This window comes from Haemaphysalis longicornis, unplaced genomic scaffold, assembly GCF_048455015.1.
Source record: "Haemaphysalis longicornis isolate Haplotype H1 unplaced genomic scaffold, Haemaphysalis longicornis Haplotype H1 scaffold_9, whole genome shotgun sequence".
Classification (NCBI taxonomy): domain Eukaryota; kingdom Metazoa; phylum Arthropoda; class Arachnida; order Ixodida; family Ixodidae; genus Haemaphysalis; species Haemaphysalis longicornis.
In genome coordinates, this window is record NW_027526460.1 from 21,341,640 (window position 1) to 21,368,017 (window position 26,378).

The 26,378-nt window shown below is 48.9% G+C and overlaps 1 protein-coding gene across 1 annotated transcript in view; it reads left to right on the forward strand.

Moving 5' to 3' along the window:
• Ctps (CTP synthase) overlaps window positions 1-26,378 on the forward strand; it is a 47,880-nt gene that overhangs the window by 14,066 nt on the left and 7,436 nt on the right. Inside the window, exons 10-14 of the mRNA XM_077682410.1 lie at window positions 2,517-2,611; window positions 2,808-2,914; window positions 3,767-3,863; window positions 4,654-4,806; window positions 20,537-20,766. Of these exons, the coding sequence (XP_077538536.1) occupies window positions 2,517-2,611; window positions 2,808-2,914; window positions 3,767-3,863; window positions 4,654-4,806; window positions 20,537-20,766 (682 nt within the window). The remainder of the gene's footprint in view (window positions 1-2,516; window positions 2,612-2,807; window positions 2,915-3,766; window positions 3,864-4,653; window positions 4,807-20,536; window positions 20,767-26,378) is intronic.

Below are 26,378 nucleotides of genomic sequence, written 5' to 3' on the forward strand. Positions count from 1 at the left end.
CACAAGATGGTTCAATCAGCAAGGGGCATATTCGCTGTGCCGGTGCCCATCTGGCGCTGAACACTGCCGTTTGTGTACATATTTCCTAGCTCCCAGCTTCGCCAAGATGCCTCGCGATGCCTGTGTTTTCGTTTTACCGGACGATTATAGGCGCGCCTCAGCAGCTCACTGCGAAGCAATAATGGTTGTACGAAATTCAAAACTCCTTTTCATGCATGTTTTAAGTGTTCGAAAAAATGGACGACTCAAAACACATCACATGCGTGCTGTCTTCTTGTAGGCAACCGTGAGAGAATCCGCAGGCTGCGCCCACTTGATTCCTGAGTGTAACGTCACTTCCGGCGGGCCTTAATGGCCGCCATTTTTTCCCAGTTTCGGTTTGAAAATAGCATTTCTGATCTTCGTTTACGATGCAATGATGCACTTTTGGGCCTTGAAATTTTACAGGTGGCACCTTTTAAGGTAATACTACCGGAAAATCATTCATTTAAGGAGCCGAAAATTTCGTTGCAGTTGGCCTTTAAAGGAGCCATGAAGACAAAATACAAGTTTGGTTTATTAGAAAGCCTGCTTTGTCCTGATAAAAATGATACCGATTTCATCACAAACTTCCAAAAAATAACGGAGATATTAAAGAAATTGTGTGGAGCTGTGGCGACTCGCTAGCCCCTTTCCAGCAACTTTTCTATGACGTCACAGAATCTTGTTTGGGCCATTGGCGGCGGCCGAACTAATCAATCGCCAGGACACATGACTGGACGATTGTAGTGGGGCCACTAGTTCCGTTTGATCGAATCACTTGAATGCTAACGTGCACCTAACCCACTGGAAATTATGTTTTTAGTGATTGCCCATATGACGTCACTCGCGCCGATAACACGTCACTGTGGTGCGAAATTTGAAAGTTGTTAAGTATTTCTTGCATTTTTATCGGTTAAAAAACATCTTTCGTGGCTAGAATGGAGCTGAGTGGGGTACTGAAGCCTAACACTTTAAAGTTAAACAAACTTGTATTTTCTCTTCATGAACCCTTTAAGCATGGGGAAAAGGGCCATTGAAAGAGCGAACTAATGCGGCTGACTGCTGGCAACCCAATCTTGATAAGCTTCATCAGCTTAGTCAGCTTCGTCAGCACTGTTTGTTTTTCATGAACTTTTTTTTTTAATGCTGAAGGTGTGGCACACAGTTTTATGATCCCGGGATTTCAGTGGGTGCCGCAAGGTGGCGCTAGGCATAGAGTTTCATACAAATAACTAGAGGGGAAACTGGCGCTAGTGTCAACGCGAACATGGCAGCGGCGCTTACGCTTCAATGGGAATGATGGGTAGTTTTGGAACCGGATTGCGTAGGATCAAAACGGGCTTATGGCTGCGCAAATTGTGTTTTTTGACAAAAAAGCTCTTACTGCCCGGTTCTCCGTTTACAAATTACATGGCGAACAAGAAAGTTAGTGACGAAAAACCGGTTTTGTACGAAAAAAACGGCGCGTTTAAATACAAAGCAGACGCGGAGTCGAGAAGGTTTGTGGAGCAGGTTTGCCATTTTTCGCCAACTACAGCAGGACGCGGACTTTTTTAAAAACTACTTGTAAAAGTTTCGGCGCTGGTGGTTTGTACTAGTAAGAGAATTTTTGTGCTCATAAGAAAAAAGAAACCGATTACCTTTGGAGAAGTTATATAGTGACATACATCAAGCTGCGTTCCTATCAGCCGCCGGTGCTGCTGTTCTACGCAGTAGGAGCCGGCGTTCGCACGGAAGGTTTGGCTGTTCCAAGCGATTCGCAACCGTCGTCAGCTTCGACAATACATTGCTCTGCCGAATGAGAGCGCCGCAACTCCTAATTAGCAGACAACTTCGCCGCACAGAGTGCTGTCATTTGTGTTTTCGTGCTCGCTGTGCGGCAATGCATTGATAACCCACCCAATTCGCAACTCTGGTTGTAAACATTCCATTCAGGGCGGCGTCAGTGCACGCGAGGCATGCAGTTCAAGGAGAAACGCATTTTGATCACTCCTCCCAACGCCCCGCCTAGGCAAATGCGTTCGTGCAAATCCAAAACGAAAACGAAACTGCCTGCAATCCATAGTAAGTTTTAGGAGCCATCAAGCGCCAATCCGAATCCACAATTACCCATCACGCCCATTGAGGCGTACGATCGCAGCGCCAGTTTCCCCTCTAGTTATATTGTAAGAAACTCTATGGCGCTAGGCTCCCTTGCGATTCTTTTTTACATCGCTCTGTTGTCGGAGATAATCTGCTTGATCCTAGCCATAGACAGCTTCTCTGTAAAATGTTGGGCAGAGTGTTAATATGGGACCACATCCCACTTTTCGTCACATGAAACAGAATGGCATGCTGCACTTTGGGGATCGTGAACCCTATTCTCAAGAGGCGGTGTGTGTGTGTGAATACATCCATGAGCGCTCGTATGCTTTTTTTGTTGTTGTTCATACTAGTACTATTAAAAAGGCAATTAATCCCGATTTTCCTTCTGTCTTTTCTTCCTTTCCTCATAGTGGCATCATTGTTCCAGGAGGGTTTGGAAGTCGCGGAGTGGAAGGCAAGATTGCCGCCATTGAGTGGGCGCGCAAAATGAAAAAGCCATTCTTAGGTGAGCAATTGACGCCTTTCGTGCTTTTCAGGCTGCAGCTGCTGGCACTGTGTCCATGTTTTTTTGTAAACTCTCCCCCCCTTTTCCTTTCTTTTGTTGCCAAAATAAATGATCCTAAGAATGAAAAAAGACTCGCAAGTAGAGCAGGCTCGTTACACTGCCCTGAAGTGGAGGCGGTTTCTTTTGTGTTGTGCAGGCGTCTGTTTGGGTCTTCAGTGTGCCGTGATCGAGTTCGCTCGCAGTGCACTCGGCTGGCAAGATGCCAACTCTGCAGAGATAGATCCCACAACCTCGCATCCTGTGGTGAGTTGGACATGCTTGATGCAGACCCCTTCCTTGCGACTTTTGTCCCACAGAATGCTATGGGAAAGCAAAGTTTGTCCCATAGAATGCTTTATGCGTGTCTTCGCAGCATTAGCAATGACGTGGGGGGGTTCTGTTATTTGGTCAGTGAGTGTGCTCTATGTTTCATACTCTGGTTGGGATTACTAATTATTGCTTGTCAGAATATATTGTAGCGACAAGACGTTGCACGGTTGGTTTACAAAATTAGTTTATTGAGGCGAACCTGTGCCCACAGCACAAACACCGATCGCTTCAAATGTTTCCCCACGACCGTCCCCCCCCCCCCCAACCTTGCTTCGTCGTACAACCGCGTATTGCACGCGTCTTTGTGGAATGGCGCCACGAGAACGTGCTCCCAGTGCTGAGTGAGACGCCTTGTGGGGAAGATTTCATTCATTACATTTGAAACCCTGTTGAACGAGGTCACCATGCAAGATGAAAGTTGCCACCACATAACATCCCACAAATAGAGCTAAACTTAGCAGGATTGCTTTTTACATTTGTTGTAGGCCTTAAAAATGCATTCCAGGACATTTAAATGAGCATTCTTTTTTTTTTCTTTGAGGTAGTTATTGAAGCATGCTTGAGAAATAAAGAATCTTTGTTTTTCATATTGTAAATCGCTGAATACTCACTTTGATTTGAAACTGTGCAAACAAAGCAATTGCTTGTTTCATATTTGCTTTGAATTCAAAAATTAACATTTACACATTTGCTTGAAAACAAGCCTTTGTTTTCTGTGTCCTAAATCCTTTTATAATATTGCTCTGTTTTAACACTGAGGTTTGGTTGTTTGTTTTCTTTGTGCAGATCATTGAGATGCCGGAGCACAATGTTGGCCAGATGGGAGGCACAATGCGCCTTGGCAAGCGGGAGACGGTGTTCAACACCGCGGATTCTGTGCTCAGTGGGTGACAACACGTGTGCCTCGTTTTCCTTTTCTCTTGTTCTTTCTTGGGCTGCCCTCATGCAGTTTGTGCCAATGCAGCTTCCCGCATGCCTCGTTTTCAAGCGCTAGTTTTATGGGTCCCACCATCCTCATGTTCGATCCCTGTGTGTTTTGTGAGAGTTGATAGCCATGGTAACAACACTGCATGCATGCGATTTATCAATGCTAGGGGATGTTGGGCTGCTATCACTGTGATGCTGCACTAGGGTTAGGACCACCCTGTCTTGCTAACCAAGTAGAAAATACATAACGGCAAACCACTTCTCTCTCCTGATGGGTAATTCTGCAGTGCCATGTAGCTGTTCCTCTTGTACGAGCCCGTCATGAGGGGTATGAAGAGGAAGATCAGGGGTGGTATTCTCATGTTTTGTCCGTTACAAACATGTCCGTTTTGAGCAAGCCCTGATTGACTAAAAGCAAACACCCAGATGTGATGCCGTGCAAGCACAGCGGAGCTATGAGCCGCAGCTTTTTGGAGCATACGATTTTTCTTAGCCTTGTTGTTGGTTCGCTGGCGAAACAATAAACACATAAAAGATAGTTTAAAATAGGTCTAGTCGTTTTAAAATGTATTTACAAGAACAGCTGCGCAAAATTCAACGCAAAGCCCGCCTACAACTGGAAGTACGTCGCAATAAAACAGATGCAAAATGGACAAACGTTTTCAAAATGGACGAACACGAGATTACCGCCCCAGGAAAGTGTCGAGTCCTTTTAAGTAGCCGTCTGGCCGCTGCTGTTGCTGCAGGGAAGCTGTACCAGAATGTGGACACAATTGAAGAACGCCACCGGCATCGGTACGAGGTGAACCCTGCCTATGTCGCCGAGTTCGAGAAGGCGGGCCTCAAGTTTGTCGGCAAGGACACCTCGGGAAAGCGCATGGAGGTCATCGAGTTTCCAAGTGAGTCCAAGAGGGCAAGGGGCCAGGGAGACAACACTGTCTGTGCGCTTACAAGCTGTACCCTGTGTTGAGCAGTGCGCGCAGGTTCTTGGGGCACACTTTTGAGGAAGAAGCAACTACACTAAATAAAGTCGCAGGGCTCTTCGGAAAAAAAATGTGGTTGATCCCTCTTTCATAGGAACCGGTGAAATGGGCCTTCACAGGAGCATTAAAATGTTTATTGTGTATCCATATGAACTTGGGCATCGCTATTTATATTTCGTCGGTATGGCACCGTTAGGCGCATCAACATCAGACACTGGATTACGTGCGCCGGGGCATTGCATAAATCCAATTGAAATCCCAGGCGCTTGCAAACCGTGCGAATGAAACCGAACTGAAACCGAAAGCAGTAGGTGGCGGAGGGTGCCTCAATTCCCCCGCGTACCATGTACATGAAGACGCTGGCATCGAGGCGCCAACTGTCGGTGCTTATTAGCGTCATGATGAACTACTTTGCTTCTCCTCCTAGACGGCAGCACCATCTGAATAAAGAATGTAGTGGGAAAGATATAAAGCGCGTTCGTAAACCTGCTTGCGCTTAACGGGGGACGCGGCTTTCAACTTTGGAAAAATGACCAAAACATCGTTTTTTTGAAACCCACATATTCGGCTTCTATGTTTCCTATTCTATGCGTCTGCAAAGTTTTTAGGCTGAAAAGCGTCGCAAAGTGGCATAAAAAAATACTTTTGTCAGGCGCGGTGACAAACTATCAACGCAAAAGGGCCAAAAAACGGCAATTTTCGGAGCGCTCTATCTCCGCAACGGTGCCACCGGGCGCGGCTATTTTGATATGGTTAGATCGGCCGAGCGATCGTCTTTCCGGTTCCGCTCGTCTCTTTTATCTTCGTTCATTCACAAACGCACAAACGGCAGAAAAGAAACGACGCACAAACGAAGCTAGAAATAGATGCTGAAGCGCTATTGGTCCTCCGGTCGGGGCGCAGAACAACGACCCTCCTGATTGGATGTCACGGGCGCAACGCAAGATGGCGGCCGCCTGAGCTGCGTAGCGAGCGGTTCGAGTTCATTTTCGCCGCTTCGCTCGGCCGAGTTTCTGTTCAATCTATGGTATTCAACACGGACGTTATCGCGGTGGGAATGCCGGAGATGACGAGCCAGATTACGGGAAGTTGTGTGGCTCAAAAGGAGGAGGTCATCGAACGCTTCGTGGTGCGCGTGACTCTACCGTCGCCAGACCCCGGAGGGTGACGCGGTGTGCGCGCTTGCGATAGTGAACTTTTAGTCGGGTTTGCGATGTTTACATGCTTAGTTATTGCTGTGTTTTGACTGTGGGCTCGCTAGCCTTGAGAAAGAAACGGTCGACGCGTCAAACGCTGCGGCGCGCACGGCATAGCCGATGCGCATTGGAGCAGCACATGACTGGGCAACCGGTTACGATTGAACGCCAGTAGTTGTAATTAATGCCTGCAATGTTAGATTTAATCTTAAAAGCGACCTGACCAGCCATATCAGGTATAATCAAAGTTCGATATGTCGCGGTAGGCGTGCGCTGCAATGCGCGGGAGCCATATCGCCTTTCTTGCGCAACGTTTCCCGTGCACTTGTAATTTTCATGCAAACAGGTTTGAGTTAGTAATATAGGAATAAAAATATGTTCTCTGCATTAAAAATGTACGTTACTGTCGCAGCATTTAACAGTGATTTTTTAGTGAAATTATTGATACCATTGCTTAGGGCATACTGGCTTTGCTGCGAGAAATATTGGATGCCTTGAATGTGTAATGAACAATTGGAGCAGGGAACGGTATGTGCGGAACCATGGCCAATCTACGCGCGGGTATGTGCTGCGGACCTGCAACGGTCATCATCAGTGCCTGTCTGTGCGTCTTGCAAGGTTATCTCTGGCTTCGCCGTTTTTTGAAGAGACTGCTCTTCCTCGCCTCTCGCTTGGACAACTGATCTAATTAAACACCATTGGAAGTGGTGGAGGTGCGGTTTCAACGTCAACCAGCACGAATCCTGGAGCTTCGAAGCCGCAGGCTCCCAATGCCCACTACCCCCGTTGACGCTGTTGATCAACAAGCACCAGCGATGCCACAGATCGTCTGCGCTGGTTCCATCCGTCAGCGCGATCCCCCATTCTTCAATGGCGAGGGCGATCATGATGCTGAGGATTGGCTGTCGACATACGAGCGGGTGAGTGCTCACAACAAGTGGGATGATCCCGCCAAGTTAAGCAACGTCGAGTTCTATCTCACGCAATTGGCTCAGACGTGGTTTTTGAACAACGCACGTGACTTCAAAATATGGGGCGATTTTAAGACCCGCTTCCTTCAAGCATTTGGCAGCCCGGCCGTACGCAGACTACAAGCAGAACAACGCCTCCGCGGAAGAGCGCAGACGCAGGGGGAGAATTTCATCAGCTACATCGAAGACGTTGTAGATCTGTGCAGGCGCGTCGACGTGACCATGTCTGAAGCAGATAGGGTGAAGCATATTTTAAAAGGCATCGATAATGATGCGTTCACTATGTTGCTTGCCAAGGACCCGAAGACCGTGACGGAGGTCGTGAGCCTCGGCCAAAGCTTTGATGAGCTGCGCAGGCAACGAGTGCTGGTCCGGCGATCTCTGGGGACAAATGCAGAACTCTCCGCTTTGACTTTCAATTCCGAGTACTCTTCACTTGAGACGAAGATAAAGGACTTCGTCCGCGAGGAAGTAGCACGCCAACTATCGATTGTGCCGTTCGTTCAAGAGCCACGCCAGCGGACGGAGGCACCGCCTTCATGCCTTCCTTCGTCTCTTCAGCGCACCATCCGGGAACAGGTCACCGAGGCCCTGCCAACTAATCGCCAAGTGGTAGCAGCTCCTGCTCCCCTTACTGTTCCCCAGGTAGCTACTGTTGCTCTTCCCCTGGCTTCACCGGCTGCTTTAACCGGTCCCCTGACGTATGCTGAATGTGTCACACAGCCACCCCGACCGTTTACCCATTCGTTCGAACCAACCATCCCAGTGACTGTGCCGTCCAGCTATCAGCAAGTCTCCCAATTTCGACGTCCAGTGCAAGTGGTCGCGCAGCAATCCAATCCGTGGCGCACGCCGGACAATCGCCCTATATGCTACTCTTGTGGATACGCCGGACATGTCGCCCGTTACTGCCGCCGTGTGGTGCCGCATCCTGAGGTTTTCAACACTCCAGGATACACGCCTAGGCACGTTCAGCATCGCGTATCCTCGAGGCCTTCCCCAACATCATTTGAGCCCGACCAGCCGACGTTCACCAGTCGCCGATCGCCTTCTCCCCGCCGCCGCTCCCTGTCGCCTATGCGCCGTCAGCCTGCTCCTCCGGAAGTGGGAAACTAATACCCGCAGTTCCAGAGGCACGAACTGCGTACTCGGCGAAAATTCAAAGTCCTCGTGCCTATCCACCGAACGTTATAGATGTAGTTGTTGAAGGAGTCCCTGCTCTCGCTCTAGTCGACACCGGTGCCGCCATATCTGTTATAAGTGCTACACTCTGCCGCTCGCTGAAAAAAGTAATGACGCCGCTTTCTGGACTTTCGCTTCGGACTGCGAGTGCAGCACACGTGTCCCCGATAGCAGCCTGTACTGCTCGAGTGAGTATTCAAGGCACCTGCTATCCCATTGAATTTGTTGTCTTATCTTCGTGCTCCCATGATGTCATCCTTGGCTGGGATTTCCTCTCATGTCATCACGCTGTTATCGACTGTGCCCGAGCTGAACTGGAACTTTTTCCACAGTGTGACGTCTCTGGTGACACAAAACTCGTACTTTCCGAAGACGTCGATATTCCGCCGCGAAGTTCAGTGTTAGTGGCTCTTTCTTGTGGTACCCTGCCGGATGGCCCTGTTCTATTTACGCCATCCAACCTTATTGTTCGCCGAAAGCATTTATTTCTTCCGTTCGCCGTCCTTACGCTGCGTGCTGAACACACCACGATGTTTATTACCAACCTCACAGACAACCCTGTCAGTCTGCTTCGCAGCGAGTCGATTGGCCAAATTGAACCTACTTCCTCCATTCTCAGCTTCGACATTTGCAATGACGCGCCTACCCTGCCGCTAACCGCCCTGACGTCATCCCGTCTCACCGACCAGCTTCTATCCGACGACGTGTTCACGAAGTCTCTCGACACCGCTTTGGATTCTACCCAGCGCAAGCAGCTACTGAACCTTTTGCACGCGTTCCGTTCTTCATTTGACTGTCAACAAGCTCCCCTGGGTAGAACGTCAACGGTAGTTCACCATATCGACACTGGGACGCACGCACCTTTGAGGCAGCGACCTTACAGAGTGTCGGCGTCAGAACGCGGGATTATTAATGAACACGTCGAAGACATGCTGCAACGCGACGTCATTCGTCCGTCACAAAGCCCCTGGTCGTCGCCAGTAGTTTTGGTTACAAAAAAAGATGGGTCCCTAAGGTTCTGCGTCGACTATCGACGCCTTAACAAGATTACCCGTAAAGACGTTTATCCCTTACCTCGGATCGATGACGCTCTCGATTGTCTTCACGGTGCCGAATTCTTTTCCTCCCTAGACTTGCGCTCCGGCTACTGGCAGGTGCCGGTGGCTGAGTGTGACCGGCCCAAAACGGCGTTTGTGACCCCTGATGGGCTTTTTGAATTCAACGTCATGCCCTTTGGGCTATGCAACGCGCCAGCCACCTTTGAGAGAATGATGGACAACATCTTGCGCGGCCTCAAATGGCATATTTGCCTCTGCTACTTAGATGATGTCGTTGTGTTCTCTCCTGACTTCGAAACACATCTTGCTCGTTTGCACCAAGTACTGAGCTGTCTCACTGCAGCTGGACTACAGCTCAATCTCAAGAAGTGTCGTTTTGGTGCACGTAAACTAACCATCCTGGGCCACGTTGTTTCGAAAGACGGCGTGTCACCCGATCCCGAAAAACTGCGTGCCGTTGCCAACTTTCCCAAGCCTAATTCAATGAAGACCCTCCGCAGCTTCATAGGGCTATGCTCTTATTTCTGGCGCTTCGTTCGCAATTTTGCTTCCATCGTCGCCCCACTCACGCGGCTGCTCAACGGCGACAACAGTCTATCCGCGTGGTCTTCTGAGTGTGACGACGCCTTCACATCCCTGCGACGTCTACTAACCTCACCACCTATTCTCCGCCACTACGATCCCAGCGCTCCTACTGCAGTGCACACGGACGCCAGTGGTGTTGGTATCGGTGCCGTGCTCGTTCAGCGCAAGCCCGACTGCGACGAAAATGCCGTTGCGTATGCGAGCAGAACTCTCACCAAGGCTGAGCGCAACTATAGCGTTACTGAAAAAGAATGCCTGGCGATAATTTGGGCCCTTACAAAGTTTCGCCCCTACCTTTATGGCCGGCCCTTCGACGTTGTCACCGACCATCACGCCCTGTGTTGGTTGTCGTCCCTAAAGGATCCCACGGGACGACTGGCCCGTTGGGCCCTCCGCTTACAAGAATATGACATTCGTGTTATCTATCGGTCTGGACGCAAGCATTCTGATGCCGACGCACTCTCGCGCTCCCCTGTGCCTGTTGATGCTACATGCATCGACGCCATGGATCCCTTATTGTCATCGCTCACCCTCACAGACATGGCCTCCCAACAAAGGAAGGATCCATGGATTGCTGCAATCGTTGACTTCTTGTCGCCAGCTTCAAAACGAATTCCGTCTAGGTCCATCCGTCGCCAAGCTGCCCACTTCTCTATTCGAGACAACCTCCTCTACCGCCGGAACTACATGTCAGACGGTCGGAAGTGGTTGCTAGTGGTGCCACGTAGCTTACGAAAAGAGGTGTGTTTCGCCCACCATGCGGATCCGCAGAGCGCCCATGCAGGAGTCCTGAAGACTTATACTAGGCTGCGCCACAGGTATTACTGGAGGGGAATGTACGCCTTCGTGCGCAAGTACGTTCGCGCATGCCCCGAGTGTCAACAACGCAAGACACCTGCTCCGAAGCCAGCTGGCACGCTGCAGCCCTTGCCGTGCCCCGTTCGTCCATTCGAGCGAGTCGGTATCGACCTCTACGGCCCTTTACCACACACCCCTTCTGGCAATCGCTGGATCATCGTGGCTGTAGATCACCTCACGCGCTACGCTGAAACAGCCGCGTTGCCCGCTGCCGCTGCGCGCGACGTCGGGGGATTTATCCTCCGTTCCCTTGTTCTGCGCCACGGTGCACCCCGGGAACTGCTCAGTGACCGGGGGCGGGTATTCCTCTCTGAGGCTGTTAAAGCGCTTCTGACCGAATGCAACATTGTGCATCGCACCACGACCGCATATCATCCGCAAACGAACGGGCTCGCCGAAAGGTTCAACCGTACGTTGGGGGACATGCTTGCGATGTACATCGCTTCGGACCATTCGAACTGGTACGTGGTACTCCCCTTTGTGACGTACGCATACAACACGGCGGTACAGAGCACAACGCGTTTTTCACCTTTCTTTTTACTTTACGGCCGCGAACCTTCTTGTACCATGGACACTATCCTACCATACAGCCCTGACGCTTCCGAACGCCGCCATCTTTCCGAAGTGAGGCATCATGCCGAGAAATGCCGACAGCTTGCCCGTTCGTTCACGGCAAATGACCAGGGTCGTCAGAAGCAGCATCATGACCAGAGCCACTCCTCGCCCACTTTTCATGCTGGTGATCTAGTTTGGCTGTGGATACCTTCTACAACGCCAGGTCTTTCTACGAAGCTGCTTTGCAAATACCACGGCCCTTACCGTGTCATCAGTTCTCCATCACCTGTAAACTACATGGTTGAACCGTTAACTCCGTCAGCCGTCAACAATTGGAGCAGGGAACGGTATGTGCGGAACCATGGCCAATCTACGCGCGGGTATGTGCTGCGGACCTGCAACGGTCATCATCAGTGCCTGTCTGTGCGTCTTGCAAGGTTATCTCTGGCTTCGCCGTTTTTTGAAGAGACTGCTCTTCCTCGCCTCTCGCTTGGACAACTGATCTAATTAAACACCATTGGAAATTTCAAAAGTAGTAAAAAAATATGCTCTTGCATTGAAGTTGGGAGTTATGCAGAATACTCTACGAAGCTTCAAAGTACCTCATTTTCATCCTTGTGGTATGCAAACTTTTGGCCATGAACACCTGCACGTATGAGTACTAAGTTGCTGTGCCAGGCAAGATGATAAAACATAAAAAAAGCCAAAAATGTTCAAATTTAAGTTAAAAAAAATGCTTAACTTGTTGCCATGGTGACAACACTGCAAAAGGAGGCTGTTCAGTGTGATACAGCCAACCAGCTAACCTACTTTGCATTGAAAGCCCATTGAAACCCATCTCCCCCTTCGTTTGGTCTGCAAAGTGGGGTATGTACTCTTCACAGAGGAGCTGAAAATGATGTTTTCTGGAAAGAGAAAGGCTCTAAAAGGCCCTCCAATTTCAAGGAAAGGCATTCCAGAAGCCCCATGTTCAAAAGGACATGAAAGGCTACAACCGTGACGACTTTTGATAAGTGAAACCTATGTTGCAACTTCGGAAGCCGTTTTTTCAAAACAGTTTTTTTTGCCACCTGTGTCGCTTGTACCAGGGATTTCTTTGTGACCGCTGGGTCTATTTTGATTCCGTTTCTTGCATTACATTCCTTGATGAACAGTTCAGGTCGTGACACTTTTGGTTTTCCAGATTTGTTTTTTGTGATTTTTTTATTCAAATAATCGTTCACAGTCGACATGCCTATTGCACATTAACCTCTAAAAAAATGAAAACTAAAAAACATTGTGTTTAAAAAAAAAATTCTAAAACTGTCACGACCTCGTCCATTCATTTGGGAATGCAAAGCACTTCGAACAAGTTTTCTATCATGTTTTATAAGCCGCTCAAGCTCTGTACAAGCGGAACAGAAAGAAAATTTAATACATAAAAAAGTTTTCAAAATACATATTAGTTTGAAATTTTTATGGTGTTATCACGGAAGGATTTCCAGTAGCTGTTCCAATTTTCATCAAAATCCACAAAGAAATAAAAAAGTTGATTTTGAAAGCCACGTCCCCCCTTAAATTCATAGTGCAGTTGGTATAGCGCTATGTACCTCCCGTTGCGGCGAGGAGTTCGTGATTCGAATCCGGGCAGAACCACGTCAACGGAACTTTTTCTGGTAATGTCATTTACGTGATGTATACGACGCCGGTCATATCTTGGTGTACCCGGGCATAAAACACTTTCGTGTTAAAAAGATTGAAGCTGCAGCCTACGGCTTAAGGAGAAGCACTTCAAAGGCACAATCACTCCTAGGGGGGCGGTTCCGGAGAAAACGTCGCACGTGACTGAAGAGTGCTTGCTTGTTTTTGCTGTCTTTTTTTTTTTTTTTTTTTTTGCACTTTTAGTTGTGAATGCTGTCGAAGATTATGACAGTGATGCTACCGCTGCGCCAAACTGCGCCCAAGTGCTCTGGCTGCTACATCCTGCTACATTTCCTCTAATGGCGAATTCCATTGGGCGAACAGGAGCAAGTGCAGCGAGCAGCCAGAGCAGCACACGGGAGTAACGGGGACGTGGGCTTTCGTTCCGCGAATGAAACATTCGCACTGCTCCGGGAGCAGAGAAAAGAGAGGGAGGGCGTGATGTCAAGGGTCATGTGACTAAACTTTTCCCGCGCTTGCTTCCCGGAGCATTTCGCGCGCTCGCGTTGTCCGCACGCAGTTGTTCCGCGCCAGTTTTGCCAGATACGTGCCGGTGGTTTTGTGTCTGCCTTCCTCACGGCGACGAATGATAAAGTAGGCGACGAGTGTTAAAGTAGCAGCAATCCCTCGTCCAGACAGCGGCGCTTAGCTGCTGCCGTACGCACTGAACGACTACTATCCTGGCTGCTAGATTCCGCCATTTTTCCTCCGCCACCCCGGGGATAAAACCAGAAGTGACGTAAAAGAGGTCATGTGACTTCCTCGGCATTCCTGGTTACTCCGCTGGCGACGGAGTACCGAGAACTGCTCTCGGCTGTTCTCGGCGCCAAAAAAGTGCTCCTCCTCAACTAATGAAACACAATGCCCCTGCTCCTGCCCGACCACTGGAAGACGCCAGACCTCGCAAAAGCACTTTGAGTGCAGTTAGAAGTGCTCCTGTTCGCCCAATGGAAAGCGCTATAAATTTGGCGATTCTGCACCCAACCTGCGCCCAAGGGTGTACGCCGACTTTCAGAAACGAAACTAACTACTTGAGGTTCCCCATTGAAAACGACATCGCGGTGCACCTGTTTACAGGACGCAATCCGAGCCAAGCCAAGGCAAACTGGCCCTCGTTGCGATAACGGCGATGATACGTTTTGCGGATGGCGCCTCGTAGGCGTTGTGAAATCTCCCCTTCTACCTGAGTCTGTTGACTGTTAATTCCATGCAGTGCGCTTCGCACCTTTTGGGCTCGCGAGACCGGCTGCCGCCGTCTTCGGGCCGCGATATGCGTCGTGATATGCGTGCCGTAGTCGTGAGTGAAGCTCGGCAACAACGTCAGGTGTTGTGAAATTGCCGTACTCACTCACCAACGCGCCCCGACAGCGTACGCATCGACCGGGTGCTGGCGTCGTTGTGCTGGAAGAAAAGTAGGCAAGAGATGAGGACGCAGGAATCGTAGTTACAGTGGAATCTGTATGTTAGGATTGTGGATACGAATTTCTGATAAGTCCCGGTGAAATTGCATTGTTTGAAATGGGAAAAATTTTGGCTCTTACGGACGAACCTGCGGTGCCCGGCGGATGATACGAACGAGTCGGCGAGGCGCCCGACTGCCGAGCGAGCAAGCTACGGCGGCGTACGGGCTCTCTGCCCTTTTTGTCGCTTTCTCCAGGAATGGCCGGGCTGTTGCTTTCTGCTCGCGAAAACGCGGTGCACTCACAGGCATGCTGACGCCGCCGCGAAACCACCCGCACACTTCAGGGGGCGCGGCCGGCCGCGGAAACATGGCGGCGATTTCGGTCGCGAAGTGGTACGGGGCGCTCTGGAGGCAACTTCTAACCGCTCTTTAAAATACCGCTCAAAGCACACACGAACTTTCTTGGGCGGTAAATAAGCTAATAATGTGAGTGAGAACGGTGCTATAAAACATCAACCGCGCCGCTAGTGAAAGTGCCTATGAAATATCTGTCGGGGTGCTAAGCCTAAACATCCCTGACGGAGCCAGCCGGCTGTCTCGAGCGCTACGTAACTGCCGCCATGAGGTGCAAGACTTCCCATTGGCACAAGTCGTCAGGCTCCTCCCACTGCCACGCGCGTCGTGCGTAATTTTCAGACCGCTGGCACCGAATCGCCGACGCGGTCGTGAAAATATCGCGCGCACAACGCTGATGCGCACGAATCGCGTGCAAAAATGCTCTTGTAGTGAGCTTGGGGACCGCTAGTGACGAGATGAAAGTCCAGAAAGGACCGCTCGGCGACATGAAGGTTCAAAAAAGCGGAAAAACGCCGCGGATTTCTTTATGCGAAAGTAAGAAAAGAAATAACCGATAACTTGTTTTAGTGCTTAATTTTTTTGTCTGTGTTGTTCATACGAATTTCAGATGATACGAATATTTTTTGCGGTCCCGCGAGGTTCGTTTCAATGAGGTTTTACTGTAAACAGATGAGAGTTTAAAAAGTACTGGGGGGAGAAAATAGTATGCAAGGGCAGGAAACGGTGAGAGTTCGGGCCGCGCGCCAGCGCGCGAGTACGGCAATTTCACGACGCCTGACGTTGCCGGGCTTCACGAGTACGGCATGCATAGGAGGATGCCTGTCTTAGATTTCACGTAAAGTTCATAGAGACATAGAATTCACATACATGGAAATTGAAGGTGAAAAGCGCGCATGTGGCCTCGCAGGGAATTAACATAGTCTCGGGGGGGGGGGGGGGGTTGGATTTCACAATGCCTACAAGGCGCCTGCTCGTTTTGCTGTGGGAACGTCAACTGAAGTTTCTGTGCACAACTGGGTGCGTGTCGTGAGGGGGCAAGATTCAGCCTTGCGCTGCATGTTGGTTGCCAGGAATGGCTGCCCGCTGCCTTTGTAAACAATGGCGCGGCTATCGGTGGCTTGTCGTTTTAGACCCTTACGGTGGCAGCGCTGATGCTGCTAAATAGTGATGCATGTGCAACGGAGAGAAGCGTGATGTTCAATTATGCAGTCAAAGCCGTGGCACCACTGATGTTATTGGTCAGCATTCCCACGGTAGCCTACCAATGGCGCTCGAGTTTAATAATATAAAATAACAACCTTTATTTCAGGTTCCAACTAGTACATGAGGGGGCGAAAGAAAAAGCTGCTTTTGGCAGCTTGACCAGCTCTCGCCCCCTCACAACGAACATAACATGTTCATTGTGACGATCACTTTTTAGTTTGTTCATAGTAAATCTGCTATTCCGCAAAAGTGAGAGCTCGTTTTTTTTTTTTTTTTTTTTTTTTAATTTTTATTGTGCAGGCCGCTGCACAAAGTTCAATGCAGACATTCTTCAGGAGACTGATGAATGTGGGGACAAAAGATCCGTGTTCTGGGTTCTTCTATTTATTTTTTTATTATCGTTCAAGGGCGTACTTTTAGCGATTTCCTGTCAAGAATGCGATACATGTCTTAAAATTGCTTCTATTAACACCTGCTCCGAAAGCTGGTTTTGCTGCTCCAAAACGCACTTTTGCCTGCTCCAAAAGCTGCTCCAAAGCGGCCTAAGCCGGTAGCATCACTGTTATGATTCCTGTAGCTCTTGTAAATAACTCTATTGACCGTCATCACACTCCCCTTTCCTATTTTCACTCTTCCCCAACTCTGCTACAAAGCCCCCCAAATCACCATTAATGTTTCATCCATTCATTGACTGGCATGGGCTAATGATAATATTTTCCTTTGAAGTGAACACGATGCCAGTACAGTGGAACCCCCGATAATGTGACTTTCAAGGGACCGCATAAAAGGGTCGTATGGCCGGGGTGTTGTATGATAGGGGTACAAGAAAGTGCCGCCCTAGTAGACGGCTTCACACGACAGGGTGGCTAAGAACTTATTTGAATTGATTTGCGAACGCTTAACTGAAATGCCAAGTTCATAAAAGTAAGAGAAACGCTATGGCATCTGCACTAGCCCACAGGCCATGCTCTGCATGCCGTGCGACCCCCACGCCGTGTGGCACTAGCCTGCCAGCTGTGCACCTCGTGCGTGCCAGATAAGCTGGGAAGGCCAACGTGGCCCAGCAAATTGAGAGGGAAAAAGGCGATAGTGTGAAACTGCCAATGCAACCCAGTGGCAACAAAAGGGGAAGTGAAACGAATGATAGTACAAGGCAGAGATGGAGTGAAAAAGAATGGAAAAAAACGTAACAAAGCGACAATGCAGCTTTGAAAGACACTGATAAGCAGAAGTGGTGTGTGCGGAGGCTCAAACAACAAACACGGGGAGAGCGAACATTGGTAAAAGAAACCTGGATTGAGTGGGGGAGGAAAGCGAGAGGTTGGTCATCGCTGTGGGGCATTGCCTGTGTTTTCACGTTTGTTGGCTTGATGGGCGACCTGGACTTTGCCTTCTCATGGTTGGCGCGTTCAGAGTTACTTGATATAGGAGTTGTGAAACTCCCCATGCATCAAAAAGTGGCCGTACGATTGGTCCACTGTTTTGGATTTTGTTTTACAGTGGCGCCATCTATTGGTGACAAAATAAACTATACAACGCGGTTCGCCGTTCAACGACCTGGGCGAAAAAATGGTATTTGGGTACTCACGTAAATTTCTTATGCCGAAAAAGCCCAACACGTACAACCACGCAAGCGTTTTGTATGCATTTGAACCAAGAGTAGTAAAAAAATGGGACCGTGTTTTCAGCGAGATGCGTTGTCGCCTGTGCATTGTTGTCTGCTGCGTGTCATCTGCAGTCTTCCGGCGGCAAAAAGGGTTAAAAATTCACTTCGACGGCTTTACACAGCCTTGAAAGGATTATTTAGAGCCACTTGATCAGCTACTGGATTAATTTTGGCATTCAGTGTGATGTAGGCCGAGCGAGAACTGCAGATTTAGCACCAGGTCGGATCTATGTGGTGCCGAAGTGCCCGTGCAAGCTTCAATCGGCGGAGGCAGTTGCGCAGACGCAGAAATCAACAAAAAACCGCACTTAAATAAGCAATGAATAACTTCGGAAAGTACAAAAATAAAAAGATTATGCACCTTTAAAATAAAGTTTAACGTTAAATTGTCAATTTGAGTAATTACTATGTTTTTTGGATAGTGCGTGCGGTGGCGCCACTGTACGTACAATCGAAAGCAGGGGGGGGGGTCCAGGTGCGGGCCGTTTTTTCGAGGCGGAGTTTCGCAAACTGCCTACATCGAAGAGCTCTGGGCGCATTGGTGCTTTGCTGCCACGTGGGGCCGTCGAAGTTCACGCTCCCGCCCGCCAGTACCCGCCTGCTTGCTCGAGTCTGCTCAGCAAGGGGTTGGGCCCCTGCAGACTGTTTGTCTTAGCACATTAAGCAGGATCAAACGGGGGTTAACCCTTTCCGGTCCAGGACTTTTACCCACTTTCTGGCCGTTCTGCTCCGCAAATAGGTCACCAGCTTCTGGCGTGGTGAAGAAAAACACAAACCGGGCAAGCAAACCTCTCAGGAAATTTATTCTCTTGCATTGTGCTTGCAACTCCTTTACTGATATTTGAGCAGCATGTGCATTCGACAAAATGCGTAGCTCACAGAGTAAGGATCCGTACAGTGCTGTCTCCACCGCTGTCATAGTCTTTGTCACTCGCTTCTGCCAAGTCACTGTCATCACGAACTGATGAAGGCACTCAATTCTCTTCCTCACTGAAGCCATCATCGCTTTCGCACCACCGTAAAAGGCATGCGGTGAGAAAGCGGTCATGCTTCTCAGCGAACAGCGCATACATGAAAACGCTCTGGAATACAGAAGGCCCGTCCCGAACATTGTGCTGCACCCTAGTGCAAAAAGAAGAGAGCTTCAATAAACTAAGTTCGCTTATCCCTTAAGAGATGGCGCATCATGTATAAAAAGAATGCGGGTGCATCGCAGTCAGAAAAACTGAGAAATTTAACCTTGAATACACCAGTCTGGCAGATCCAGACAGCTACGGCTGGTTGCATTTTCGGCCAGGGCCCGACAATGGACCACAAGGGGTTGAGAAATAAAGGTAGGGACGAGGCGGCGTGAAAAGTTGGAAAAACGCCAATTTATCCCCGCCAGCATCCTTCGTATGAAGTGGCACGCGTGCATCCGAGCTTTGTATAATCAGGGTTTTTAATGCAATACTTCTATGGGGAGTTTGCGTGGACCACCATGATCCATCTTAAAGCGGGTTGTAAAACCAGGGAACATATAATCGGGGTTCCAATGTAACTGCTGTTCAAATAGTTCAAAATGGACGTGAGTATTTTTGAAGCAAAGCGACATTTTGTGGTTGCCAATTCGAAAACTGAAGTTTACAATTACAGTCATTGTGAAAATTTTGCTGTTCCATAAAACTCTTGTGATGCTCACACAACATTCTTTCGCTCTGTGACGTTGATTGGCAGGTTTTCCACTCCAACGTAATGGCATACGTGCTTTTACAATGTGGGTCACCTAGAGCTCTCACGCTAAAACACGGGTGTGGTGTTTATTTTTTTTTTATTTTTTCTTCTTTTTTTTCGCATCAACTGCTGCTGGACAGCTTCTGGTGAGCCCTTTATGTCTAACTCCAAAGACGCACGGGCATCGTCTGGCCTGCCTTGACGTTGATACCTTTCGTTAATTAATGTGCTCTTATGTAGTCATGTTTGTCTGTAATATCCCTCTGTTTATGTGTCTTGTAGCATTAGTGCACCTTGTGGAAAGGAATAGTCTAAGCTGCTTCTCCTTTATGGGTTGCAGCTGTGTGCGCTTCCCTTCCAAACATCTGTCCGAGCAGTGCATGTACAAATTTGGTGCAACCTACTTACCACTTATTTTTAATTGTGCTACCGACAGCTTTTGTAGGCAGGCAGATTTGCAAACACACCCGTACCAACTGTTACCACCAACTGCCTTTGCTTTTGCTCAGCCTGCCCAGCATGGGAACGCCAGAATCCTGCCTAAATTGCTCAGCATGGTATACGTTCTTTCCTGGTCATGCTGAAAAGTTGTGCCCATATGACTCATACACCAAGCAAAAGCAGTCCACACCTGGTAGTGCTCAATGATTATAGGAAAATAACTTTTTTGTGTGCGAAGCAGATGTTCCCACCATTCTGTGGGTCAACATGTTTGAATGAAAGTGTGCAGGATGTGTGCAGGATGTGTGCAGGACAAATCTGGCCAGTGCCACAATTGTCCGGCAATTTTTCCCCCTCTATAGCAGAGCGGTTATTGTCAGGAATGTAAATCACGGGAGTAAGACATCTATAGACAGTCGTGCTATGCGGCTGCTAGTAACACAGGAAACATGCAGAAGCTGCACTGAGGGAACTCCAGTGGGACTCAGGGTAAAAAAAAAAAAGGGTTAGTTTAGCCATTGTAGGTGAAGAAATTCAAATGAGAGCTTTACCTTGCCTAGTGAAGTATGCAACCAAGCGGAGCTTTTATCATTTAGCTGGGGTACCCCTCTTTTGTTTATGCTTTCTGTATGTATGAGTGAAAGACTTCTTGAATACTTCCTGATAGTAGAATTCAGGACAATTTGTTCTTGTCTGCACACTGCCTTTTCTCTTTATGTGCATGCTGAAGCCTTTAATTAAGCATGCCAGTAAGGCCACTTCTCACGTTCTTTTTGCAGACCACCCTTACTTTGTGGGTGTGCAGTTCCACCCAGAGTACATCAGCCGGCCACTGAAGCCTTCCCCTCCTTACATGGGTCTCATCTTGGCTTCGTGTGGCCGCCTCAACGGATACTTACTTCGTGGATGCCGCCTGTCACCTCGACAACTGAGTGATGTTGGCTCGTCCTCCGAAGAGGAAGCTCTTCCCATCCAGGCGGAAGCGGCCATTTCGCCAAAAGGCCCCAGGGTAGAGACCGTTCTTTCCTCACTTCACTACGTGTCCACTGCTTAGTTGCACATTTTGCCAATCCCGCTCACCCCTCTCACTTACCAAGCTCCTTCCATGCTTGCAAGTGAACCGTTCGGCTTGTCGTTTCTCTCAGTGACCTTTGTACTGGAAATGTTCGTTGTGAGGGTTGTAGTTCCCTAGCTGTCGGATGTTGGACAGCAAATGTGCTGCCTTGACGGTTGTCTTGCATCGAGGAGTGTACAATGCTATCACTACAGTTTCCCTGCTGTTCAATTTGTCGAACACGTCCTGAAGCTAGGTGTTTTCTCTTTGTTAGAGTTGTGCCTAAGTACCACAGCTTAATTGCGAGAAAGCTTCAATTCTTGTATTCAGCATGTTTTGTGTGGGTTAGGAACACGGTTCAAAGAGTTCCGGCCAGTTTTATAAATCTCAGCAGTTTCCAGTATGGCTGAGCACCTACTGCCCGTAATGCTCCACTTGTAGAAGGTTTTTTGTCGAGCAGGTGTGAAGAGTAGAAGAAAAAAGTCCTGTTCTGGGGCAACCTAAGCTTTCTCCTGTGATATCAGAATGTGCAAGAGTGACTTCTTGCTGATCTGTGAAAGTGTATGTGTGGGTGGCTCTGTCAATTTTGCTGCCAGTGGGAACTGGGGAATCAGACATGAGCCTCTGACGGCTCTTGTCAATGCGGACTGATATTCAGGTTCGGTGACCTTGTTGTTCCGTGCCCATGAGGAAACGTTTCGATGTCTCTCAGGGTTTGATTGGTTGGTGTATAAAATAATATACAGTGGAACCCCGACAATACAGCTTTCAAGGGACTGCGCGAAAGCGTCTTATGACTGGGGTGCCGTATGATCGGGGTGCGGGTAAATGGTGCCCTAGTAGGCGTTCTCATGAAACAGGTGGACTGAGAACTTATTTAAATTACTATATTTAGCACTTTCCGCCACAATTTGCGAACCCATAACTGAAATCACAAGTTTCTAAAAAAGAAAACGCCTATTTTGCACTCTTCCCCTTCCGCGTCCGCGGTGTCTGCGCTAGCCCACGAGCCGTGCGCCACGCGCGCGAGAGATAAGTTGGGAAGGCCGATGGCGCCGAGCAAATTGAGAGGGGGAAAGGCGAGAGTGAAACTGCTGAGGCCAAGCGAAACAAAACGAGCGATTGTATGAGGCGGCGATGGAAAAAAGGTGGGACGGGAAAGAATGCGGCGACGAACGCGGCTTTGAAAGATGCTGATTAACAGAGATCAGGTGGTAAGAGCGGTAAAGGCCAGAAAGAAAAGACCGTGGGGCGATGTGGAGGTTGAAACAACGAATAGAGGGATGCGGGGGGGGAGCATCGTGAAAGGAAGAAACTTGGATTGAGTGGGCGAGGAAAGCGGGGGTTCTATCATCGCTGTGGGGTTGCGGCGTGTGTGTTTTAACGTTCGTTAGCTCAATGGGAGCTTCAAATTCACAGTCCGCTGGCCACCTGGACTTCGACTTCTCGCGGTTGGCGCGTTGGCGTTCTGCTGCCGCGTGGGGCCGTCGAAGGTTAACAGGTGCACTTGCGGACATTAATGTGCACATCAAGCAACATCAATTGGAGGTTAAGATTAAAGAAAGGTTTATCCCCGCCAGGGTCCATCTTATGTAGCGGACCGCATGCACCTGAGTATTGTATAACCAGGGTTTTGGTGCGTTGTTTCTATGAGGAGTTTGCTGGGACCACAGTGATCCGCCGTAAAAAGCAGATCGTCGTAAAACCGGGGGACAAATAATCGGGGTTCCACTGTAGCACGCTTTGAATATGGCGTTCTGTGTCCTGATATTTCCAGTTGAAGTGATAGAGTGAAGCTCTCTGGAATAAAGTTATCAGTGACTAGCTAGGCTGTGCTGTGATATACGGTTATGTGATAATCGCAGGTTGCTCGGTCCTGTATTTTTTTGAGCAGTTCAGTCGCCCTGTTTATACACCTTTGCTATAAATGCATATTTTTCTACCATCACGATGCTGCCATGTTCAAAAGGCTTCCATGTTATCCAAGAAGTGCGCACGTGGTCCAAAGGTGCCCCCTGAAGCGTGTGTGACAAGAGCAGGCAGTGTGCCTAGAATAACCATTCCTGTTACGAACGACAACAGCAGAAGCCACAATAAAGAGTCGTTGCAGCTCTTCCACTCATCAGTTCTCGAATCCAATTATTGTGGGTCTCTCCAGCAGTTCACACAATCCAAGAGGGAAGGCTCTTGGCAAGTGTGCCAGGAATCTATTGTGACTCCCTCCTCCCAAAATTCTGCGCTTAGGAATCCTCCTTATGAGAGTGTACTGGGGTATGCATGGCCGTACTTTGCAGAAGCAACTGCAAGTTCGTTCTGAATTTGTAGCCAAATGATAGCTGGGCAAGTGTTTTTCCTGTTGAGTAGTAAGAGACTGGCATTCTGCTTCAAAAGGAACGTTGCTTGGCAGGAGTTAATGTCGCAATTCTGCTGTTGTGCCAGAACCAGTTTGAATTCACAATGCAGCGTAATGGACAACTGGGCAAGTTCGTAATACAGTTAAACCTCGATGTAACGAAGTCGGTAAAATTCGTAATTTACTTCGTTACATTGAAATTTCGCTACATTGAAATTCGCGGTTTTAATGAAGTGTTCATCCGGTGAAGCATTCCCTGCAAAAGAAAACGTGGCGCGCATACACGGCTGGCGCATTGTTTCTGTTTCTGTCGGTGCTTAATCGTCTACGCGGGCATCAGAGTGAACCGCATGGAGCGTTTCCTCCCCTCAAAAACGCGCCCCGCAAGCCACAGGCGCGCTGACGCAGCCGCGGAGACAACCCGCGCGATGTGAGTATCTCTAGCGAGCACTTCCGCTCGCTGAAACGCAACTCGAGGGTCAAACGAGAGGGGCATGCGAGAAAAAAAAAAAAAAAAGCGGATAACGTGGGCGAAAATTTCACTGTAAAGCGTCATACGCTCCGCTTATGAAAGCGCCAATCGAATATCCTCGGCATCCCCGAGCGCTTCGAAGCTCCCGCCATAGGGTGCGCGCCTCCCCCACGGAGGCCTCCCCAATCGCAGACGCGGGTGTAAAAAAAAAAAAACGCGCGCACAAGGCTCATAAAGCTTCACAAATGCTTGATGGAACGATGAAACCCAACGAGCATGAGCGAACTCGAACGAAGGGCAAAGCGGCGGCGGCGGCGGCCCCGCAAGAGGCAATTAGGCTTACCACAGCGGAGGATGTTTGGTGGGCGCTTTCGTAAGAGGCGCGCATGACGTTTTATTATGGTTTTACTGTGAAAATTTCGCCCACGTTATACGCTTTTTTTTTCTCGCGTGCCCCTCTCGTTTGCCCATTAAGTTGCGTTTCAGCGAGCGGTTATAAGCGGTCGCTGCAGCTACCCCACATCGCGCGGGTGGTCTCCGCGACTGTGTCAGCGCGCATATGGCTTGCGAGGCGCGTTTTTGCGGTGAGAAAACGCCCCATGCCGTTCACGCTGATGCCCGCGTAGACGATTAGGCTCCGACAGAAACAGTGCGCCACCCGTGCATGCACGCCACACAGTTTTTAAGCAAGGGGCTCGCTCAGACTCCGCGGCTCGCTGCATCCGCGGCATCGGGCGGCCCGTGTTGCCGTTTGCGTTTTATTGAGATCCCATTTCGGCACTTGCGTCTCCCAAAATATACCTCTACAACTTAAATTTCGTGCCTAGTTCTCCGTGAAACTTCGTTACATTGAAATTTCGGCAAACGGGACTTCGTTACACAGAGGGTAAAAATACATGGTGTGCATACACTTGAAGTTACGAAAAATTCCGTGGTTCGTTACATCGAGGGTTTCGTTACATTGAAGTTCGTTACATCGAGGTTTAACTGTAGTTATGGTTTACTGACAACGTGCATGGACAAGGGACAAAGGGGTGATTTGTCCTGTTATTCCTCTTCTTTGCCCCTCATTTGTGCGCGCTGATGGTAAGCCTTGAATTCACGAACCATGTGTACGGCTGGCCATTAGTCGTCGCGGGAGAGGGAGTGATAGTGGTTTCCTGAATGCCATTTCGCTGGAGAAAATTGGCGAGCTCTGCTGAAACACTCCCAGTACCATTCATAGTCGTTATCATCAGCCTATGTATGTCCACTGCCGGATAGAAGCCTCTCCCATTGACTTCCAACTGCTCCTATCCTGCACTGTCCTTGTCTATTCTTTGCGGTTAAATTTTCTTACGTTGTCTGTTGATCCAGCCACCACTCTTTTCCTGCTTGAAGGGAAATCTCTTGGTAGCCACACCGTTACCTAAATAGTCCATTGATTGTCAACTCTGTGCATTACGTCCCCTTCTTCCTCTCAAATTGAGCTGGGATATCTTCACTCCTGCCTAATCCAAGTTTGCTCCCTCATCACTCGCTTCCGGTCTCTGCCACTCCTAGCATTCTTTGCATGTCCTGCTGGGCATCTTTCAGGATGCTTAGTAAGTCCCCCAGTTTCTTCCCATTAGTCATCACCGGGTGTACGTAATGGTTGTATGCCTTTCTGTTTAGTGGTAGCGGTAGCCTGCTGGTCATTACTTCTAAATGCGTGCCGAATGCTGTCTGGCCCGCAGTAATTCTATGCCTGATTTTCCTTCTTGTGGTTTAAATTGGCACTCGCAACTTCTAGCGTTTTGTTGTCCAGGCTGAGTGGGACACTTCCTGCGTGTGTATTTAACATTAATTTTTACTTGTTCATAGTTACCTTACACCCTTTGTGGTTCAAACCTTTTACCCACTTTTCGGCCGTCCTGGTCCGAAAATCTCTTGCCAGTTTCTGGTGCCGCAAAGAAAAACTCAACCTTAGCAAGAAAAACTCGCAGGATATTTATTTTCGCTCTTGCATTCTGCTTGGAACTCCTTTAGTGATATTTGAGCAGCGTGTAAAACCGCTCGAAGCATTCTCCTGGGCACAGGCACGGGTTGTTACTGCAGGTTATGCATAAATACTGTTTCCCTCCTGCCTCCTTTTATTTTTCTATCGCTACTAACAGCATGTCTGATGGAGGCACGCAATTCTCTTCCTCACTGAAGTCATCATTGCTTTCGCTAAGTGCACCACCGTAAAATGCTTGCGATGGGAAAGCGGCCGTGCTTCTCAGGGAACAGAGTGCACGTGAAGACGCTCTGGTATCCAGAAGGCCCGGGCTGAACACTGTGCTGCATTTCTGTGCAGAAAGAAGTAAACTTCAACTAACAAAGTTAACTTATCCCTCAAGAGATGGTGGCGCATCATGTAGAAAGGATGTGAGCGCATCGCAGTGAGAAAAACTGCGAACTTCAGCCTCGAAGACCCAAGTCGGGCGGAACCCGACAGTTGACTGCTACGGCTGTGCTGCGTTTTCGGGCAGGGCCTGACAACGGACCACTAAGGGTTAATACCCCTGTTCTTCCCTGTTCGCCCCCCCACCCCTGTTCTCCCTCCGGTAAGCCCGCTGTTTACACTCGAAAAAACAAGTTGATAAACACGACGCAGTTGCAGAGTTTTTTTGCTCAGATAAAGCACATGTATAAAATACTTGGTCAATAGTACGAATAATACGCTAGGATATTTTTTTCCCCGTGTTTTGTGAACGTGAACATTTAATTGTTTTTAATTTC